This window comes from Trachinotus anak, unplaced genomic scaffold, assembly GCF_046630095.1.
Source record: "Trachinotus anak isolate AG129_WGS33_773 ecotype Australia unplaced genomic scaffold, CSIRO_AGI_Tana_v1 ptg000013l, whole genome shotgun sequence".
Lineage (NCBI taxonomy): Eukaryota > Metazoa > Chordata > Actinopteri > Carangiformes > Carangidae > Trachinotus > Trachinotus anak.
The window spans coordinates 20328021-20350177 of record NW_027273864.1 but is presented as its reverse complement, the minus strand read 5'-3'; the positions used below and the strand labels follow the sequence as shown (position 1 = coordinate 20350177).

The window sequence follows — 22157 nt, the reverse complement described above, 5'->3', positions numbered from 1 at the left end:
CATACATACATACATGGATGTAATACATATATTTTTATTTACAGTCTATGTGTATGACACACATATACTCACCCGGATCACAAAACAAGCGCACCATATCCGGTCCGGCTGTCAGAGCCGTCCGCCACCAACGCGCCTCGCCGTGTGTTTGAATCAGGTTTGGATGTGGCATATTCATATGATAGTGCTTAACTTGACAAGAAACACGTCTTTAACAAACGTTGGCAAATTTGCGGGTGTTTTACGGCTGCAAGCTAACCGTGTTTGTTTGCTCTCTGTAGACGTTGCTTGCATAAAACAACGATACATGTCAAGTGAAGCTAAGAGACTCTGCTCAGAAAACATGACCATTAAAAAGATCGGGACCCATAACGGCACCTTCCACTGTGACGAGGCTCTGGCCTGTTTCTTCCTCCGCCAGTTACCTGAGTACAAGGTGAGCACAGAAAGCTGCTGAAGTGTGTTTATTGTTTTCCTGATTGCCGGTGTGTAACCACAGCCTGCTACTTCAATTCAAAGGCTCCTGTTAATAAACCTACACAGCGAAGTTGTATCTTCATTTTACATTCTGCTACTTTTTGGAGAGATATTTATTGTATTCCAATGTAATGGGCTTCATGTTATGTTAAAACACGCCAAATGGGGGTGCTGCTGTATAGATGGATCTCCCTGAAAGATGCCATGCATCTATAATGATTTCAGTATAATGATATATTCTACATATTAGGTGGAAATATCATAGTAAAAAGTGAGTCAGATTAATGTTTGGATGGAGCCAAATTTGTAAATAACATTTAAGAAATTAATCAATTTAGCATGAATCTGATTTTCACAGAATTTTTCTCTCTTGATGGCATAATCATTTATCCAGCTGTAAGCTAAGGTATAACATCACCACCTAAACGCTACAAGACTGGATGATAAAATCCTCTGTCACAGAATGGTTACATATAATTTTATATTCTTGATACGGTAACATTTTTGGAAAATAGATAGAAAAATTCTTTGGCTGATCTAGCAAATTAAATAGGTAGCGAGTACCTTTAATCATACATACATACAATATTGTCATAAAGCAGATTTGCAGCATTGACCAGAATGGTCTATTACAACCAGATATTAAAGGACTAGCAGCCAGAGTATAAACAATATGGCAAAATGTATCATGTCATGTCATCATATTGTCCCTTCCTACACCACTGGATAATAACTGGTTTAAAATAAGATAACTAGGTGTTGTTATCTGATGTGATCGGTCTGTCTACATCAGTAATGTAAATGCAGCATCAGGCAGGTCTGTATTCTCAGTTATGATCAGATGAGAAGAAGTAAGTATAATGCTTATTATTCATTTCTAAGAAAGAGTCTTCAGTTGTGTATGTGGATGCACATGTAATCTATATACTATTAAAAATTACTGATTGGGCCTTTAACTAAAGGTCAGAGCCCAAACGGGCAACAGGCCTACTTCCAGTGGGTCCAATTAGGGCCACACTATTGGAATAATTAATGGGCACCATTGAATTTATTTCAGTCCATTTGGCTCTTGGTTTGATGGGGGTTTAGAAAATGTAAATGAGCTCTATACATGAAATCCAGAAGTAATTTATTTCCTGGAAATCTTCTCCTCCACTTTACCAGATGCTTCATAATACATACTTGCAGATCTACAAATCTTTCTATTTATTGCGCAGGATGCTGAAATCGTTCGGACCAGGGATCCAGCGCAGCTGGCACAGTGCGATGTTGTTGTAGATGTGGGAGGAGAGTTTGACCCAAAGAGGCACCGATATGACCATCATCAGAGGTACAGCACTGACAGAAAACTCCTGCAGACAGATTGAGTTTTACATTTTTGATCTCAATAGATGTTTGGAATAAAATGAACCAAGACTGGGGAGTATATGAATATTTGTTAATACATACAGTAATCATAGTGTGGGTTTGTTTTAAGATGGTTAATCATGATACAGTGATTTTTAAACCATTACTAAATTAATACTAGAAAGCAATTACAAAGTCAGATTTCTCACAGAGTAATTTTGTTAAACGTTTTAGAATACCTGCTGAAAGTGGCAGCTCAAGTTTGACTTTAAATCGGTGTACTAATTATGATTTTTTTTCTAAAATCACTCAGCGTTTATATGCAGCTAAAAGAAAAGCACACCATGTTTTTTTAGCAATGGAAAAAAAAAAACTACCCAAATACTGTAAAATAGTAGAGAGGTCCTTTAAGTGTGATAGCTGCAGAGCACAGGTGTAACGAAAATCATTAATGATGGCTGGTTCCATTTAAATGTGCTAGAAAGCCATATCATTGAGCCAGCTGACATAATTAACACCTGGGCTTTTCCTGCTTTAATATGTCATAAGGTCAGCAACCACTTGTCCTGTTTTTATGAGATCTTATCAGATCTTATCAGCCAGTTTCTTGCAGATATATCTGTATCCACTGCAGCTGAAACAAATTCATTTTTAATTTATAAGTGCATCAAAATAAAATCCATTGGCAGCAGTTTTGATAATCAATTAATTGTTCAGGTAAGTTTTCAAGCAAAAAATCCAAACATTCAGGGGATCCAGGGCCTCAAATGTGAAGATTTGCTGTTTTTCTTTGTTTGTGTGTGTGTCTTTGGGTATGTTAGACCTGAAACAATTTGTTGATTAATTGATTTGTTGAGTCATAGAAACTATTTTAATAATTGATTAATCATTTGTGTAGTTTTCCCAAAAAATCAATTTATTCTAGCTTATAAAATGGGAGGATGTGCTGCTTTTTTCCCTGTTTTATATCTTTGCAAATGTAATATTTTTGGGTTTCGTACTATTGGTCGAACAAAAAAAGGCATTTGCAGACATCATCTCAGACATTGGGAAATTACAATGGAAATTTTTCTCTATTTTCTTACATTTTACAGACAAAATAATTAATCAAGATAACAGCTGTCAGATTAATCAATAAAGAAAAATAATGGTTAGACAATTTTATGACATTTTCTAGACCAAATGATTAATCAGTCAAATAGGAATATTAAAGACGTGTTTGAGGGAATTTAGAAACATTTTTGTTTAGGATGTAGAATGTACATATCTTGGCCAGAGTTCACACATTCGAGTGATCCCTATCAGAAATATTTATCTCATGTAATCTTAATGTCAAGAAGTGGATAGCAGTCAGCATGTTGTTATAAACTTTTGTAACTCTCAAATATTGATACCAGTATCAACCTCAAAATTCCAGTATCAGTTTTGCTATTTGTACTGTTTTCAAAGGTGAGAAAGCATAGGCTTCAGATTTCAGACCTGTTGCTATTTTTTTTTTGTTGTTGTCCTTAGAAACAAAGTTAAGAAAGTTGTATTTGTATTGTGTCCAAGGATGAGAAAGTTGATTTCTGGATTTAAGGCTTCTGCCATCCTTGAAGCACCCTGATTGCATGAATCATGAAAGAGCAGACTCTGTGTTTTCTGCTAAGTTTCCTGCCAAAGTTCTGAATGATTGCATTCACTCGAGGTCTCATCACGTTGAGTAATCAGCCCATTCCAGGTGTCTTGTCAGCTTAATGTCCTGATGATAATCAGAGATAGCTTTTATGACCACGGTGATAAAGATATGCCAGGGTTCTCTTCCTGGCAGGCGGTTAGTGATAATTAGCACTCCTTCAGTTGAACGCCCCCCTACTGTTGGCTCACGAGGCCACGACACTGTGAGGGGCCACAGGAGAATGTGGCTGTCACTCACACATGCAGATGGGGGCAAGGTGGTTGTGATGGCGGGGATTGATGTAAGTGGGCTGGGGTACTTTAGGAAGTTGGAGAATGATTAGACAAGGATGATTAGAATCCTCATTTCAGTAGCACTTTAAAAGCAGCGACAATGTGCAGATGAAGTTGACAGCAAAACCAATACATCATGGCTGGAAATGTAAAATAAGAGCACAAAATTATGCCAATAAAGGAGTAGTATGACATTTTTGGATAATTGCTTCTTGCTGAGAGTTAGATGAGAAAATACCACTCCCATGTCTGTCTTTTTAATAAAAGGCTATAGCCAGGAGATGATTAGTGTAAAACTCAAAGACTAAAAACAGGGGAAACAGCCATAGACACTTTGAAGCTGAAACAGCTCTGCCCTGTTTCCAGTCTTTAGGCAATGCTAAGCTAAGTGACTGTTGGCTCCAGCTCAAATTGAACGCACACTTAAGAGAGTAATATTGATCTTCTCATCTAACTCTGTGCCAAGGCAAACATAAAAAATACAAAAGTGTATGTCCCAAAATGTTGAACTATTCCTTTAAAGACAGGTCATGGACAATTCATAGGGGATCTTAGTTTGGTTTTCATTCAAACATTGGAGCATAGAAAATGGACCATATGATTATAAAAACTGTATTCATGAATCATTTCTATTCTTAAGACAAGTTCCGCCATGAAAAACCTGCTGGAGATATTGAAAACTTTTATCCTAGAAGTCTTTACAAGAAGAAAATGGCTGTAGGAGAAATGTTCTCTGAATACAGACGGGTAGTTAAGCCATTCTCCCTTTCACTGTTATTTTCCTCTCGCTCAGTCACTCCCATCTCCTGATAATCAGCATAGAAATGCCTCACAATCACAACAGATCAGATGCGGCAGGGATTAAGTTTGTGGTTGAATCGGCACTCACTGCTCCCATGCAGGAAAGAAATAAAAGTAAGAAAATATATTTCTGTAACAATTCAGCAGTTATGAATATGGTCTGTCTATTGTAGCCCCTCATCAGCACAGCATCAGTGTGTCACTTTGCAAAATCAGTATAGCAGGATTCATGGACACAGCAGGCTTCCCTTTCCCCTGTATTCACCAGAAATCTATTCAGCATAACATGGTCAAAGTTTATTTCACACTTTAATTTGGCGTTTGAGTTTTTTGTTGATGATCAACACAGACTCTATGTATCATTTGTAATAATAATTTTCATCTTAGGTCTAACTCTTCTCATACAAAATGTTTGATGACACTGTGCAGTTAGAAATGTGGAGGTGTTCTCATGTCTCACTGAAATAATTTCCCCAGAAAGTCAGGAGTTAGAGCAGCAATGATCCAGAGACTGCCACGGTTTCTGTAGACCTTCTATAATACGATTTAGTCTACTCTACAGTGGCGAAGATCACAGTGGGATCTAAGTGATTTAAATTGGAGCATTCCCCTCCATCTCCCTCTCAAAGGAGGACATGAGTAACCAGATAGATATTTCTCAATCCAGTTTGGAATTTTTACCAATGAAAACTATTAGACTGAACAATTTCTGTTGACACAACATGAGAAAAAATAAGATAGTTTGGAGATGGGTCGTTATTTAGCAAAAAATAATAGGCCAGGAATGTTGAATGGTTCAACCTAGAGTACACTTGTTTAGAAAAGGGGAAAAAACTCAGTGACTAAAATGTTCACTGAAGGAAGTAAATACCAAGCACGATCATTATGACCGGAGCAATGAATTCAAGTTGAATAGCTACAGTGACATTGGCCTTTTTTGTAACAATATTTTAAAAACATTGATTTTTAAAGTTTACACTCTTACTTAACACACTTTCTGTCTCTCTGCAAGCCAAATTTCCCATCATTCTAAGCGGCTACTGGGCTCAGAATGATGGGAAATGACTGGCCAGTCGTATTCTTATTTCATAAAGTGCTGAGTGTCTTGTGATGCTTCAAGTAGGGGAAATGTTGATGAATGCAGTGAAGAGTATGCGATAAGGCCATTCTTTCTATTGATATAGCATGATCAGCAAAAGTGGTGCAGCTACTGCAGTATGAAAATCATAATATATTACATGTGAATTATGTTTAAAGGATGCCTATAAATACTTAATTCTTGCCATGATATGTCCAAATGGTTGGTTTTTATATTCCTCTTCACTGACTTACCTTGATTTAGTTCTGTGTGGTAAATGGTCAGAGATGTGACCGTCTTTGATTTCACACAAACATTTTCATGACTTCTCTTTAGTAAGCATATCTTTTTCAGCCATTCTCCCTTTCACTGTTATTTTCCTCTCGCTCAGTCACTCCCATCACCTGATAATCAGCATAGAAATGCCTCAGCTTGGCCAATTAGTCCTGTAATGGCTGTGATTACCCCCCCCCCCCCCTTTCCAGAATGTCACTCATTCACTTGACGGTCTGTTTTCCGCTGTGCTGCAGCCCAAGCATCCTAATTAAGCCTGAATTAAATGACCAGCAGTGGCTCAGTGCTGGAGCCCACCCATCTCAGCACGTGGCTGAGGAGAGACCTCCGGTGGCTTTTATTTATGTGTGCTCACGCTTACAAACACGCCTGTGCATGCTTTCTCTCTGCGGTCAATGCAAACTCACTCTCTGAAGCTACAAAGAAGATTTATTGCTACAAGTCGTCTTTACTGAAATCTGATTCACATCCAGTAATGTTCAGCATACAGCTGAATGCAGCAGGCTTTTACTCAAGAGGCCTGTCATTGGGAAAAATGTGAGTCGTCTCTGAGCAGTTTATGAGCGGAACACTAATGTCTAATCACCCAAGCCTTTGCCGTAGTATTGAGTACATACAGCTATGATTTGATTTAATTAGATTTTTTTTTACATAAGCAAAGAAATTATCAGTAGTTTCTCTTCACAATTACATTTGTCAAGGTGGGAACTGGCTGCACAACAGAACAAATTAATGTAGCATTCCAACTAGGACTGTGACCATGGCTGCAACTAACTGTTTCATTACTGATTAATATGCAAATCATTTTTTGGATTAATTGATTCATCTATAGTACATAACATGTAGAGAAACATTTTCTCCTCTATAATCCTCTATAGCACTTCATAAATGCATGATTTAACCCTTTGATGCATAAGAGGTACAGCATCTTGCCCATTTTTCACTGCTGACGAGTGGTTCCCAGCAATCAATAGATAGACAGGGAAAATATCTGTTGATAGTAATACTGTCATGATGCAGCAACAATATAAATAACTGACACATTTCACTATAGCTTCAATGTCTGGACTTTATCTGAATATGGCACAGACATGTAAAAATATATAACTTTATGTAATATATATATAACTAATAATATGTATAAAATATATAATTTTTAAAACCATTTTAGCAACTGCATGGAGAGACAGAGGAGGCCACATGTACTATATGGTTATAGTAGAAAACCAATGTTGGTTATAATTATATTATGTCATTAATTTAGCAGGTCAAGGGCAGTATTTTACTAATGCTCTCTCTTGTGCACTCTGTGTGTGTCTTGCTCTGAATGAGGATAAACAAAAGTCGAGGCGAACTCTGTGTAGACGGACAGAGCTGGCAGCAGCAGCGACGTAGCCGCCACACACATTCAAGGCAGACAGTGTACCAATGCTGTTTCTTCTCTGAACCAATCCATCTGCCCCCATCTTGAGTTACAGTTTCTAAACACGTCCACTCTAGATACAAACACACACACACACCTCTCCACACCTAGGCTACGTCACAATATTGTCTTGTGTTAAAAGGACTTTTCTGTCTCTGTCACAGTCAGCTAACGGGTTGTCATCTTTCTTTTTGTTCAGGTCATTTACAGAGAGCTTCCATAGCTTATGTCCAGAGAAACCATGGGTGACCAAGCTCAGCTCAGCCGGCCTGGTCTACTTGCACTTTGGTCGTCAGCTGCTGGCCCATCTGACGCAGCTGAAGGAGGATGACAAGCAGCTGGAGGTGCTGTATGACAAGGTCAGAGGAAACATTTATTCACAACACCAACACTTCTTTGGAAACAGATGTTTTCCATTTCCGCACTCATGTCAAAATGTTTTATCTGGCACATCGAATCTAAACACAGTGAATATTCCTCATGGAGTGGAGAGACAAAAGGAACAAAAGTTTGTTTAGTGGTAAAGAGAAAAGATACTGTAGCTTCTTTCCATCTACGTCACATGAGAGGAAACTACAGTACTAACAGGTGCCTGATCCTTGTTGGTAGTTTCAAAAACAGGAACCATGCAGTCATTTTCTGTAGGAAATGTAGAATGTTTATTGCCTAACAGTTTATGGCTTTTTGCTTTCATCAGACAGTTGGCAGTGGAGTGGGACTAGAAATAAAAGCAGAGAGACAGGGATGTGACAAAGTTTCCTCTCCAGATTCAATCAGAGGAAGCTGCAGTTATATTTAATGCATTTCAGACAGCTTGGCCAGCAGGACTCTTCAGCACATAGAACATTTAATGTCCAGGCACAGTAAGCCAGCCAAATCTTAGCTCACCATGAATATTAGCACTATTAACTCACACTATCATTGGCCTTTTGATGTCTAAAGCCCAGAATAATCCTTTTATTCATGGCTGGGGGCTTTATTTATTTTAGGATGTTGCGTGTCAGACAAACCTAACCTCTTTTTTGCCCCAAAGCTTAATTACACTTGTAAGTCTCTTGTAAAATGTCAACTCTTTGGTGATTGACCCTCTGATGTACTGAGTTCACTTTTCAGCCCTGAATATGTTTCAGCTTCTCTGCTCCTCTTCCGCTTCTTTTTGGACTTTTGCCAGCGAGCTGTAAAATAGGAGCAATTTGCCAATTTCCTTTTTGGTGTAATGATTCAGCCGTGCACTTTAGCCTTCAGTAAATGCCCACACACCGACCAAGTGGGTTTCAATCAACATAATCTAATCCCAGTGCATTTCTCTCTCCTGAAAGTCCTCTCTGTCCTTACAACGCTGACTTAAAAAAAGGAAGCCAGTTCTTCTTTTTGAAGCAAGCATAAACATGAAACTGCTGAAACTGCTCCCATTCATCACAGGCTCATAAACCTCTCATGTCTCTTTCAATTCCTTGCAGCTGTACGAGAACTTTGTGGAGGAGGTGGATGCTATAGACAACGGCATTTCACAGTATGACGGGGAGGCCCGCTACTCCATCTCCACCAACCTGAGCGCACGTGTCAGCTATCTGAACCCGTGCTGGAACAGCAAGAGTCAGGACACTGAGGTGAGCGCACGCGAGTGATCGTGTGACTGGGAATGTGTAGTCACACTTAGCACACAAACCGGTCTGATGCAGAGCTTTTGTTTTATATCAGCTTGAATAGACTGAAATGTTCATCTTTAAAGGTTGCTGATTGCATTTAATGTGTGAGGCTCTGAATCTGATATGAGATTATCATATTAGAAAATAGTTTTTGTGTCTCTCTGTTTTAATTTCAAGTGGCTATAACAGATATTTATATAATACAATGTATCAAATGACAGCGTGACTTCACTTTACTATGCTTTATACCAAATTTCAGCTGATATAAAGTGTCCACCCTGGATCACTCTCATTGCTCCCATGGTTTTGTTTTGAGACGCAGCCGGCAGCAGGTGACCTCAGATGGAATGAAAAATTAGAAAAACCCTGAAACTGTGCAGATTTCACAGGTTTAGTTTTTGAGATTACAAGATTAGGGATATGCTTAGGAAATGGTTAGAAATTGGATTTAGCTTTAACATTAAAAATGGGATTAGATTTGCTTTGGGCATCGGAGAAGGTTGATGTGAGTAACAACACATTTCACTAGAAGGACGTGTGAGAATGTGGGTTTGTAACAACAGGTTAGACACAAGGTTGAATCAGGTTGTTGTTGATACAGTGTACATCAGAATATCTTGAGTCACAGTGTGACGAGCACAACTACTTAACAACAGCAGGTTTTATGACCATTTAAGCCTGTCTGTCGAAAATATTGGTTGCACTTAAGTATGTCACAGTGCTCTGTGACTCTATCTGCTGATGGAAAAAACACATCAAAAACTAACAGTGTCATACAGACAAGTTTCAAACCCTGTGAAGCTAATATTGTTTAAGGTTTTATGTCTTTTTCTCTTTTTTCTCTCCTCAAATCTGGAAATACAATTAATATCCAAAGAGGGGATTTTTATAATGTTCATTAATTTTTGGAGCTGCAAGACTCATTGAATCCAAGGAATAACATATCAAAATGAGAACACTTATTAAGACTGCAACTGACAACTAGGTCAGAAAAAATGAAAAATGCTCATCACGGTTTCTTAAAGCACAAAATGATGTCTGAAAATTGCTTTCATATTACATTTTTTTTTTCCAAACAGCAGTCCCAAACCTAAAGATACAAAATAACTATTGCAAAGACTGAGAGAAACAACAAATCCTCACAATGGAAAACTTTGAACTGGGCATGTTTGGCATTTTTGCTCACAAAATGACTTTAGTATTAATTTAGTTAATAATCAACTGATCATTCAATTAACTAACTGCTTCAGCCCTGCATATTTTCAACAACTGTTAATGCAAACGTTGGCTATGTACTAATAGCAAAACTTACAAACAGGTCCTTTATTGATTATATTGCACAAACGGTAGTGACACAAAAACATGGTTGGTTAATAAACTTGTGGTAGATGCAACAGGTGCAGTCAGTGTTCAGAAGTTGTTTCCAGAGCTGTGCAGAAACAAGACCCAGAAAGATCTAGAAAGGGCCCAGTGTGACTTTTCTGTCTCAGTGTAGGAGGGGAAATCCTGCAGGGAAACAGCCCCTGCAGACTCTCATGTGATACCCGCAGCCTAGCTACATGTAGGTTGACTGTGCCAACGTTTCATCTCAGTGGAGTAGCTGGCCTATTTGTGTTTTTTTTTCACATCTCAGTTCAAATGATTATAATTCATGTCACGGCACTTTCCTCTAATTTTCCCACTGACAGTGCTGAGGGATCCGACAGCGAGAGAGATATGTATTGAAAAATGTTTGGCAGAGAACTTAATGGTAGACTGACATGGTGAACTCTCAACAGTAGCTGTTTGTCATAATTGAAAAACATTATGGATATTTCGTCTCCAATATCTATTGCACTGCAGCTCCCTCAATCAGATGCATGGAGATTATACTTCTGCACGACACTGTGCGTGTCTGTTTGTGCAAGTGTTCATGACGGCATGTGTTTGGGCCTGTATCTCTGTCTGTCTTTCTCATGCTCTCTTGGGTTTCTGCTCAGGAGATGATGAGAGAGGGAGCTCAGACTGAGGTTTGTGGAGGACATGACATGAAGCTGATAAAACAACTGCAAAGATCAGGAGAAGAATGTTAGACTTTATTATCCCCATTTTATCTGGCCCACAGTATTTGACATCAAACTGCACTGGAATTCAGAGGTGGTGTTGTATTGTGATGAAAGCTGTGAATGATCACAAGGATTTTGAAACATGTGGAGCATATTCTTTTTTTCATCAAAATGACATCTTAAGTCAGTTGTCAGAGCAATGTGAACACTGTGCCTTCATGTTATGATTCTGTACTACTCTCACATTATTTCATTGTACTTGACAATAGCATGTCTGTGTTTACTTGTGTTTTCTCCAGGAGGGTTTCAGGAAGGCCATGAAAATGGTTGGAGAGGAGTTCCTGGGCAAACTGGATTATTACCAGTCTGCCTGGTTGCCGGCTCGTGTGGTGGTGGAGGCAGCTGTTAAAAAGAGGCATCAGGTACAAGACTGTCCCATCTAATGTTTACATTTTAGTCTAGTTTTCCCACTTTGTTATCACTGTAAGTTAGGTCCTTAAAACAGACTTTGTGAAGCTGCTGATTGTCCATCAATTGATCTCTGGTTCGTGTCCCCTTAATTATAAAGAAATACTGAAAGCAGTAACACAGTTAATAATGCATCATTAATCAGTTTCTCTCTCAATTTTTTCCCCTTTTATGGGTAGTTGTGAAATAATAGTGTACTGTGAAAACTGTGTGATGTAATATACAGTATGAATGGATTGGTAATATGGCAACTAATACCAAACATACTTATCACTAGATAATTATTCAGCCATTATCTCTGTAATTATATGTAATAATTATGAATTATTATTATTATTATTATTGAAATGTGTAATAAAAAATGACAATCATGTTCAGGCACTTTCAAACACATTATTTAATTCTGTTTTTTATTTATTGGTGATATTTTTGTTTTCCAAGTACAGTTTTTTACTTTCTGTTCTCTGTCACCTGCATGGAGAGGGGCAGCTGCGTGATTTTTCTAATGGAAAAATATAATATTTTTGGCCGCAATTCAATACCAGTGTTTCCTTTTTCAGTTGAAGTTTTCATTTCAACGCCAAAAACTAAGGCCTGTGTTCTGGCTCCATATTTTAGCTGCTGTTAAATCATATAAATAGATCTGATGATAATTGAGAAACTTGACTATAAGGCTGTAAGATCAAGCTATTTTTTGTTTATTCTTTTCCCTTATTTTCCAATAAATCCTAAATTACACACAGAAAACTGCAATTGTTGCCTCTTTATTAAAGTTGAAGCTCCACTCTTTGTGCTTGTCCTGTATCTTGCACATTAGCAACCTACCGTTTTCTGGTTCCCTTCTCATTACCAGGTAGATCCCAGTGGGGAGGTGTTGTTGTTCCCTGAGGCCGGGTGTCCCTGGAAGGAGCATCTGTTCGCTCTGGAGAAGGAGCACCAAATCCAGACACCCATCAAGTTTGTCCTTTACCCAGACCAAAACGGACAGTGGAGGGTCCAATGTGTTCCCGCTGGGCTCAACACCTTTGAGAACAGGTGATTTTTTTTTTCTTGTATTCTAAATGCAAGAGCTACAACTGTGCCTTGATCCAAAGTCTATTTTTAGTTAGATTTGATTAAAGGTTATTTAAATGCCATTTCTGCCTCTTGGGGAGCACTTTGTGATCTCATGTGCGGAGGGAGCACCTTGCATGAGTTACCTAAGCAGAAATCAAGCATGCAGAACACACAGGGATATTTTGACACTCACTCACACACAAGAAATTCTCCCAGACAGGATTTATTTAAACATTGGAGGAGAACACAGTTACAGACACAGCTTTAGAGTCTCCCAGATGTGCTGAATTGAGTTGAGCTCTGGTGACAGAGATGAGCCATAGTGTATGATTTAACTTTCATGCTTTTTGGACTGTTTGACAACTACTCACAGCGGGCTGGTGTCCAGTGAGAGAGTAAGTCCTGTTAGGGTAGAAATACTTGTTTGTACGATGAGGATGAGCCTTTAGTTCAGACAGAGGGTTTGTTCTCACATTGTTCTCTGAGGGTTTGAAAGGATGTAAACACTCAACACCTCAGCACAGCCACCTGAGCCCTTTCTCCACACACACCCCTCTCACTCAGGTGTTTCTCCTTTGTTTTCCTAATGCTAATGGAACGCTCCGCTTCAAATACACATGTACTGTATGGTGCTTGCTGGTTTGGCAGTTTGACAAACTCTTTTATTTACAGCCACTTATTTAAACATGCTCCAGCATTTTCATGAAGGTGAATATTAATGAATGTGAGATTTACGCTCTACCGAACAACAGACTCACTCTCACAATCACAGCCCTCTTGTAATATGAATATAATTTAGGCCTTGGAAGTTACATAGCTGCAATCTTTGAGTTTTCCCTGTCACATTAAATCTTTAAATAAGAGCACTGAATAAATCAGCGGTTGGATGTGCCAATGTGATAAAGTTACAAATATTTTTTGTTGGTGAAGATGAAAATCAAATGTCATTACTCACCTTGAATCCTGTTCCTCGAGGACTGAAAATCAAATCGGCAATGTTGGTGTAGTGAATGCAGTAATACACAAATTTTAACAGCCCAGTCAGTCAAAATTACTCCAGTTTCCTTGTTGTAACAAGACTAAGAGTCTACTAGCAGCTCGATAAGGCTGTATTTAGCCACAGCGGTCCTTTAAGCTAAATGCTAACATATGCATGCTAACATGCGCATATTGACAAATGCTAACATGCTAATGCTTAGCAGGTATAATATTTACCATGTTAAACATCTTAGTTTAGTGTGCTAGCATGCTGAGATTTGCTAACACAAAATACAAAGGGTTGTGGAAATGTCATTAGTTTTCCAGGATTTTGGTCATAAAAGTATTTGACGGATTGAAATCTTGGCCTGATGATGGCACTAGATGAAAAGTTAAGTAATCACCTGTCATATCGTATTCATAGTCAATCCATCTACTAGCTAGGGCTCATTCACTTCACTCATTCAGAACGCTGCTGGTTGAGTTCTTACAAAACTAAAGAATATGGGTCACACAACTTCAGTTCTCAGATCACTGCCGAGTCAAGTAATGTGCAGGAGTATGAACTTAATGATACTATTACATGTTGATGTTAATAAACCGCTACATTGATAACGGACAAAGTACTTGTGTTTCTGCTTCTCTTACAATTCTCCAGAAATGATTTAGCTCTGAGACTGCACTATTTTTATTCTGTTGTCTATTACTCTTGTCTATTTTTTCTTTATATCATGATATGCTATTTTAATGTATAATCTTTTAAATGTTTAAATACTTATTTAAGCATTATGCACTGTAACAGGCTTAGAGTTGTGTTTGTGCCATACATATAAATGCCTTACGTTTCCTTGTCTTGTGCATCATTCCCTGCAGCTGTAGTTGCTGAGCATTTTCTCATCTTCTAGCAATAATGAGGTTTTGAGCCCACAAGCCTTAAATCAAAGGTGCCTTGCTTATTAAATCACGTTAGTATTCTTGTCTTGTCACTCGGTACATAATGACCGTGGTAACGAGACAAGGACCCTCTGTGTGAATTTGTGAGATGATTAACACCTATCAAGTCTGTGTTTGTTACCGCTGGAGGGGAATTGTTTACTTGAGGAGGGCCTCTCTCTTGCATGCCCACCTGCAGTGCTGCTCCCATAACGTCATCAGCATCCCCAGTGGAGTTCTAGCTGATGTGTTGTTTGACTTCGCACAAAATCCTACAGAACACATTATCAAGGCAATGTGCTCCAGGCTTTTCCCGCATCATCTGTAGGGATACTCGCATCCAGGTTTGATGACTTGTGATGTTTCACACCGATCTCTGCTTTTCAAAGTGATGTCCACTTATGCACCACTGACGGAGATGATAGAATATTTGTAGCGACTTGTGCTTTAAAAAGCTACAGAGAGGAACAATATTGCCTACAAATGAGTTCTGATGTCCAGTTCCGTTTTGGATCCTGGTCGGCCAAATACCTGGATTCATAAGGCTCCAACTCTTAGAACAATGCAAAACATGTAGTTCAAGTTCAGTTTTATTGTCATTTTCATATATGTATGGAAAAATAAAACAAAAAAAAAAGAGTCCATGATGTAGATGCAGACCTGTGGTATTGTCTGTGAGGAGGATTGAGTTGGCCTATATGTGCAAATTGGCACCAGGCTTCTCATCATTAGCTGACCATTGTTTAAAATGACAAGATGCCACTGTCAGGCAGATTAGATCTGCTGCAACTAATTAACGTTAATTTGGTAAAGGCTTAAATGAAAAGGTTGGCTGTTTACCGGTTGAAGGGCTCTCTGCAGCTGATCTCTGTGTTCAGCCAAACACTGAGTAAAAAGACTCGTCAAACTGTAACACCAGTGTGCAACTGTGAGTGGATGGTGCGTTTCAGTAGCTCAACGGGAACCAACAGAGTGGAGTATTTTCTCTCAGGTTCATTTAACTAACATTTCATACTGTGTATTTTCCTCCTCGTCTCATTTTCAGGTTGTTGGATCCAGGTTATGAACATGCATTAGGCTGCCTCTAACAACAGTTCTCCTGCTTACTCAGTCAACTTGAGTTGTAGTTAATTTAGCTTTTAGTTACTTGAAAGGTACACTTAATAAGGTTAGAGAAGAGATTTGAAAGGTTTCAGATTGAAGAAATGAATTTGATACTGTATTCAATAATTTGTTAAAATGCTGTCAAAACCCCATTCTAGTACTTTCTGTGGCTGTGTGAAAATGAAAGCAGGTAATGCTTTAGGGAATGAGGAAGGAAGAAAGTCATTAGTGTTGCCTGTGGATCAACTAATGAAGTCGCTCAGACTCTGTGTGTGTGTGTGTGTGTGTGTGTGTGTGTGTGTGTGTGTGTGTGTGTGTGTAGATTTTCCTTCATCTTTTGTTACACTGTCCTCTCACTCTGCTTAATCTGCAATATTTCTGTATGGATTATGTTCAGAAGGGTAGTTCAGGGTCGTTCAGTTTTGTAGCCTTTAGACAAAATAAAGTTAAATCCTACCTTAGTGTTGATTGACATCCTCATGTTTATTATTTATTCCCCCCGGAGCACAAATCATCCAGCTTTCGGTCACATTTTTCTGTGGGTTAATAATTATTATTGCAACTTCTATTTCATATATTCATCCCCGTCCTACTCTCTCAATATGGATTATGTTAAGGGGCAATTTTCATCCACAGACTGATCCCAAGTGGAAATTTAATAGAAAATGTGATTTTTTTTTTTTTTAAATATATCAAAAAGAGCTTCTTTAACAAGTGTCAGAGAAGATAATGTTGTGTACAGCTGTGATAAGCTGTGAAATTTTCTATGTAATTTCAACTCCCAGCATTCCAGGTATTTTTCTGTCTGTAGAAATCCCCCCTGAGCAAGTACTTTGTTATTTTTTTTAACCTTTTTCAAATCTTGAAAATTTGCCCAACCTCTAATAATCAAATGCACTGAAACGTTTTAACTCCTTGCACACACTTTTTACTCATTATTACACAGTGTGTACTCACTTTGATGACAAATCCATTGTGGCTACTGTTGCTTTGTCTCAGTCTGTCGAATGGGTTTTGAGAACCAGCAGCAGTAGGATATGTTTGCTTTGCATCAGCATAAATTTATTACCGCCCTGAATGGAGCGAAGAGTCAAAAGTGAGGCTGATCGATGAGATAAAATTACAGAGTTTATTATTGAATGATCTAATGCATCTATTGTTTCCTGTCAGTCCCTTGTGAAATTTTAATATCATGCGGGAATGGCTGACTGCACCACTGATTATTGAAACCTCTATTATAGAGAGTTATGTGTAATGGAGGGAAATCGAATAATAGAATAAATACTGTCCATACATAGAAAGGATCTTAAGGACTTTAATGTGGTCATTCTGATTCTGCACATGCTACCTCTGTCTGTTTTGTTCAAGTCCATCCTGTGTTGCTCTTCTTGATCTGTCTCCCTTTTCTTATTTGAAGGTTTTTTTGGTTTTTTTTGTGGAATTTCTGTAATTTGAATCAACTGGCAGACGATAGACGGTGTCGAATGTTCTTCAGATCTGAGGTAGATTTGCAATTTTGGGTTGTATGAAGATTGACTTGACAAATATGACATCTCTCCTCGTAGGCTCATAGTAGGCTTGAGAACTCACTATCACAGCAGATGGTCTCTGAGTCACTAGTCCAGCGGACTGCCGTGTTCTTTAAAAGTGCTGTTACCTCTGACAGTATGTGCCCTCGTGCTTTTATCCTGGGTTTGACATGTCTCATTATTGATACACTGTGGGTTGCTTGGGAGCAGTAGGGGGCTCCCTGAGCACATCGTGCCCAAAGACACAAGAAGAGGGTAGAATATCTTTTATATTCAGGCCTGGCTGCTCTGTTTCATGCTTTCTATTTCCACCTCTTTCCATGAGCTCCCCTTGCTCCTGGCTCCCCTATTAGTGTTTCTTTTCTGCCTCTCTGTCGCTCTCTCATGTACAGTATTTCTGTCTCTTTCCTGTAATCACCCCATTCCATTTCATCACCTTTTCCCCCATCTGTCTTGCTCTCTTTCTATTAATCCTGTTTCTCCCCTCTTTTCCTCCAACTCCTGTTCATCCACCCCCTCCCCTGTTTGGCCGTCTCACCTTTCACACCTTCCACCCCTCCCTCTCCTCATCCCTGCGCTAGATTTTTTTTTTTCCACTTCACTGGAAATTCTCATCAGACAGCCTTTAGTGCTTTACACTAAAAAGACACTGGCACCTGTATATGGTGGTGGAGTACTTCAAGGATTTAATTTAATGCAAACATGGCGGTTGGGGTTGAGCTACATGAGAACAATGGCTTGTGAGATGGATTAAAAAAAACATGGCTCCAGATGGCTCTTTCTCTGGGTGGTGTGCTTCCTCCCAGTAGGCTTGTGCCGACTCTGCGAAAGGGGTGTTGTTATCACCTGTGTCCCTGCCACTGCACCTGGGGGAAAAAAAGGTCTATTTTTATCAGCATCACATTGCTAAGGAAATGTGAGCCGGGAGAAGGAAGAGGAGAGTGGACGCAGTCTTTCCTCAGAGATGTACAGTATAGGATAATACTGTAGGTTGACAGCAATACGGGCTGGACCAGAATATTTCTAGAAAAATGCACTGGCTGCTGTCCCAGTTATCTGCTAAGCCTCTGTATTTGGGTTGCAACTAATGATTATTGGCCGACGTATTTATTTATTTATTTATCAGTCATCAGGCCAGTAAAATGTCAGAAAATAGTGAAAATCCCCACCACAATTTCCAAAGTCCCTATCTGACATTTTCAGATATCTGTTAAAAAGCTAAAGCTATTCAATCAGCTATCACATGGGTAGAAGAAAAGCAGTAAATACCCACAAATGAGAAGCTGGGACTGGAGTGTTTGGCATTTTTGCTTGAAAAATTACAAAAAGAATTTACTGAGTAATCCCATGTTATTAACTTTTGAAAGAGAACAAAATTATTGAAGTTTTCCCTCCAAGCCTTCTTATGATGCCACTTCGCTTAATCGCCGCTATGGCCCTCTTTTGAAAGGAGAAAAATGCGTGAAATGTGTAACACCTCGAGCATTGTGATAGTATCCATGAAGCGTGAGTCAGCTAGCTGCAGGAGGATGCAACACTGCGTGTCTTGTATCATAAATTAAAACTTCACAGAGGGTTCGGACTCTGTACAACATCTCTAAACACAAGCAGATTTTCTGTTTTGATAACCCATTATCTCCAGTGTACCTAATCTTGAGTAACATGTTTTTTCCTAATGAAACACTCCTTCCCAATATCTGTCTCATTATGGTATGATAAAGGTCTGAGGGGGGTCTTATTCCATGAGAAGAGCAATTTGCTAATTGTAGGCTTATTTTTAGACTGGTCATCTTGAAGATTCAGAGCTTCCTGGCCTGTCATAACAACAACAGTCATCCCCCTCCTACTCCTTCCCTCATTACCAGCCCTGTTGACCTTTCCTCAGCTCATTTTCCAGCCATACTGTGGAGCTATCGATTGGTTGATTCATTTAACAGGGATTATGGGTTTGCCCTGCTTCCCTCCCCAGGTTGTCCTGTGAACAGTCTTAATGGGGATAAGACTGTGTAGACCAGAGTTAATGGCATGGAGTTGGAGAAAAAATATGTTTCAGTGCACGTGTGCATATCAACTACACTTTCTTGAAGCTTCTCACCCTCTGAATGTTATAATTATAGAGGATTTAATATTCAAAGGCAAAAGGAAAATCTGAGAACTGAACCTCAAAATTGAGCACACAAGAAAACACTTCCCTCATTTCAAACCTGCAGCCGTGTCTGACAGGCTTGTCACTTTATTCCTCACAAGTTCGACTGCGCAGTAACATAATTCATCAAGCGTGTGACAGAGAGGAAGAGAGGCATGACATGTTTAATGAAATCCGAAGCTTTTAGCGGATTGAGCCGGTTTTTAAGGCATTTAAAGTCTATTTCAGAAGCAGTGAAAAGGTGAGAGGTGAGTGATGAAGTGATGAAGCAGAATTCAATCAGAAACTGTGTGAAAGATGGCTAAATATATCAATACTTCTAGAGGAACAGTGGTCTGAGATAATGGAGATAATAACCCCATCGAGGAAATGCACACACACTCACTCACACGCCAAAGAAAACTGGTAATGTGTTTTAAACGATCTGCCAGGCTGTAGACAGGGGTGTGTGCTACATCCAGTGGGTGGTAAATGAGCTGCTCTACATTTTTATGAATTTTCAGCTTCTGTATGCTACATCCAGAGGCACTTTCTCGAGGTCAGCTCGTAAACCCTCACAGAGCCAATCTTTTTCCCACTTTGTAAGATTGCCTGTTGACTCCGCTGCCACTGTATGGCTCTCCAACCGCTGTGTCGATCTGTGATTTTCCACGTTACTGGAGAAGAATAAAGCTGATTTTATTGGTCATTTCGGTGGCACTGATTGCAGTGGTTCTATGTGTAGTTTACCTTTTAATGGCAGCAGTTCACCTCACATCCATCTGGTCATCTGAAAAGACCACTGTAACGTTTGTGCAAATCCATAAAGAAATAATGGAAGGAAATCATTATCATCATTTCATTCACATCTTTACAATTCTTAGTGTTGTTTTTGTTCTTTTGCTGTTACTTTGCTTTTTATTTTCTAAATTTGTTCATAAATAACATGTCAGAAAATTGTGCGAAAATGGATATTGCAGTTTTCTAAAGCCCAAGGAGAAATACTCATATTGCTTGTTTTGTCCGACTAACAGTCCAGAACCCTAAGATATTCTGTTTACTATCATATAAGACAAAGTAAAGAAACAAATCTTTACATTTGAAAAGATGGAGCCAGCAAATGTTTGATATTTTTGCCTAAAAAGTGACTCAATTAACCAATCAGCAAAATAGTTGCCTATTATTTTTCCATCAGTTGACTTATTCTTGCAGCTTTATTTGGTTTTATTCTTTTCATTGATGCGTATTATTATATATAATTAGTATTTACATCATTCCTGAGATCAGAATTGCTTCTGTATTTGCTGGTTTTCTGCTTGTGCAGAGATGTACAGCACAGTGTGTTTTGCAAAAGTAATGAGTCAACAGGAAGTGAGCAGCTGACCACACAGCGTCCATCTGTAAGCCAACTTGCCCTTCTGTCTTCCTTTCCTAGGCTGTCCCTGCTAGAAGAGTGGCGTGGCATTCGAGATGAAGCGCTGTCGGAGCTCAGCGGGATTAAGGAATGCATCTTCGTCCACGCTGGAGGCTTTATTGGCGGGAACAAGACTCAGGAAGGAGCCCTGGAGATGGCCCGGAGGACCCTGCAGGCTGCCGCCCAGTCCCCTGCAAACGGAAGCAGCTGATGGGCCAGAGAGGACGGCACATTTTGTTCAGGAGCAGCACATTTTGTTCTTGTGGTTATTCTTAGAGAGGATAGCAAGGATTGAAATGTTAATTTGCTAGCTTGCAGCTTGTTCATCCAAGCCAGGGCTAATGTTGTTTTGTTGTGTCTTGCCAGAATAGGGATGGTATGTAAATGGCCACCAAATAACCTTGGACCAGCTCCCTAAATACCTATATTTCAAAATACTGACTCTGAATCATAATGTAGACTCATTTTGTCCTCCTTCTCTCTGCCTGTACTGTTTTGGTATTCATTTTCAATAAACAACTATTTGGATTATATTCTGGTCTTCTGTGAACAACTCCATAAATCCATAAATCCTATATTGTTTTTCCAATTCTCCTCACATCTCTCCATTTTCACCATCAGCTGAGGTAATACGCTGCTGTCTGTCCAACCAACTCCAGCATCTTCAAAGCCTGTGAATACCACGGCCGTACCTTTCAAGGGTTGATCTATAGAGACACCTGGACGGTGGTTCATCCTTTCATTTCCAGCATGCTCACATAAACTGTAGCACTACAAAGAGATACAGAGGCCACTTCCGCTGGCTCCAAGATCAAAGCATCAATAATGAGGCCTGATTAATTCTGAGAAAATTATATTTCCAAACGGCACAAAAAGGTGCTCCTTGTGGCAGCCAGTGTCGTGACAAGGTTACGTCCAGTGGGACAAGCCGTACAGTCAATTTCCCTGTAATAAAGTCAGGGGATGTGCCTTGAATTTTCTCATTAATACACCACATTTTCTTTCCACCTAGCTCTCTCTTCCTGTTAGTCCTCCCATATTACAGTCTCCACAAAGCTGCCCTGCTGCTGTTACCCTATGTTACGTAGCGCTCTATAATTTCATTGCTATGCATTTTATTTCCATCAGTGCCGGTGTCATTGTGCAAATGCCCCAGCAGAGAACAAGCTCTGCTTCTTTTCTTTTCCCTCAATTGTCATTTATTGTGTTCAGTGGTGTGGACTGTCAATTCTTCAGTGACAAGACCCTTTTACCATGTTTCTTTGTCACCCTTTAGATTTCCTTGTTTCTCTCTTAGGTGAAACAGAGAAGCTTTTTTACGCTCTGAGTGGATCCTGTCGAGAAACACAAACATCTAATGCCTTTAAGGCAACACATTTGCAAAGATAATGCACGGTCATAACAACAAACCTTTTGCTTTGTCATCTAATCTATATTTAGTCTCAAGTTTCAACTGCTTAGTTATTGCTTCCCTTTAAGCTGAGAG

General features: G+C 39.2%; 1 protein-coding gene across 3 annotated transcripts; it reads left to right on the top strand.

The window, feature by feature from the left end:
* The first annotated feature begins 62 nt into the window (after positions 1-62).
* On the top strand, positions 63-21204 carry myg1 (myg1 exonuclease). 3 transcript variants are annotated; one of them, XM_071493585.1, is made up of 8 exons: positions 63-157; positions 316-436; positions 1695-1807; positions 7570-7729; positions 8831-8980; positions 11364-11486; positions 12386-12567; positions 20693-21204. In XM_071493585.1, the coding sequence occupies exons 2-8, from the start codon at positions 344-346 to the stop codon at positions 20880-20882; spliced, it is 1011 nt and encodes a 336-aa protein (XP_071349686.1). In that variant the 5' UTR covers positions 63-157; positions 316-343; the 3' UTR covers positions 20883-21204. The 3 variants fall into 3 exon arrangements, with proteins under 3 accessions (XP_071349686.1, XP_071349685.1, XP_071349684.1); XM_071493584.1 differs by having other exon boundaries at positions 71-157; positions 282-436; XM_071493583.1 differs by lacking the exon at positions 63-157 and having other exon boundaries at positions 164-436.
* The last annotated feature ends 953 nt before the right edge of the window (positions 21205-22157 follow it).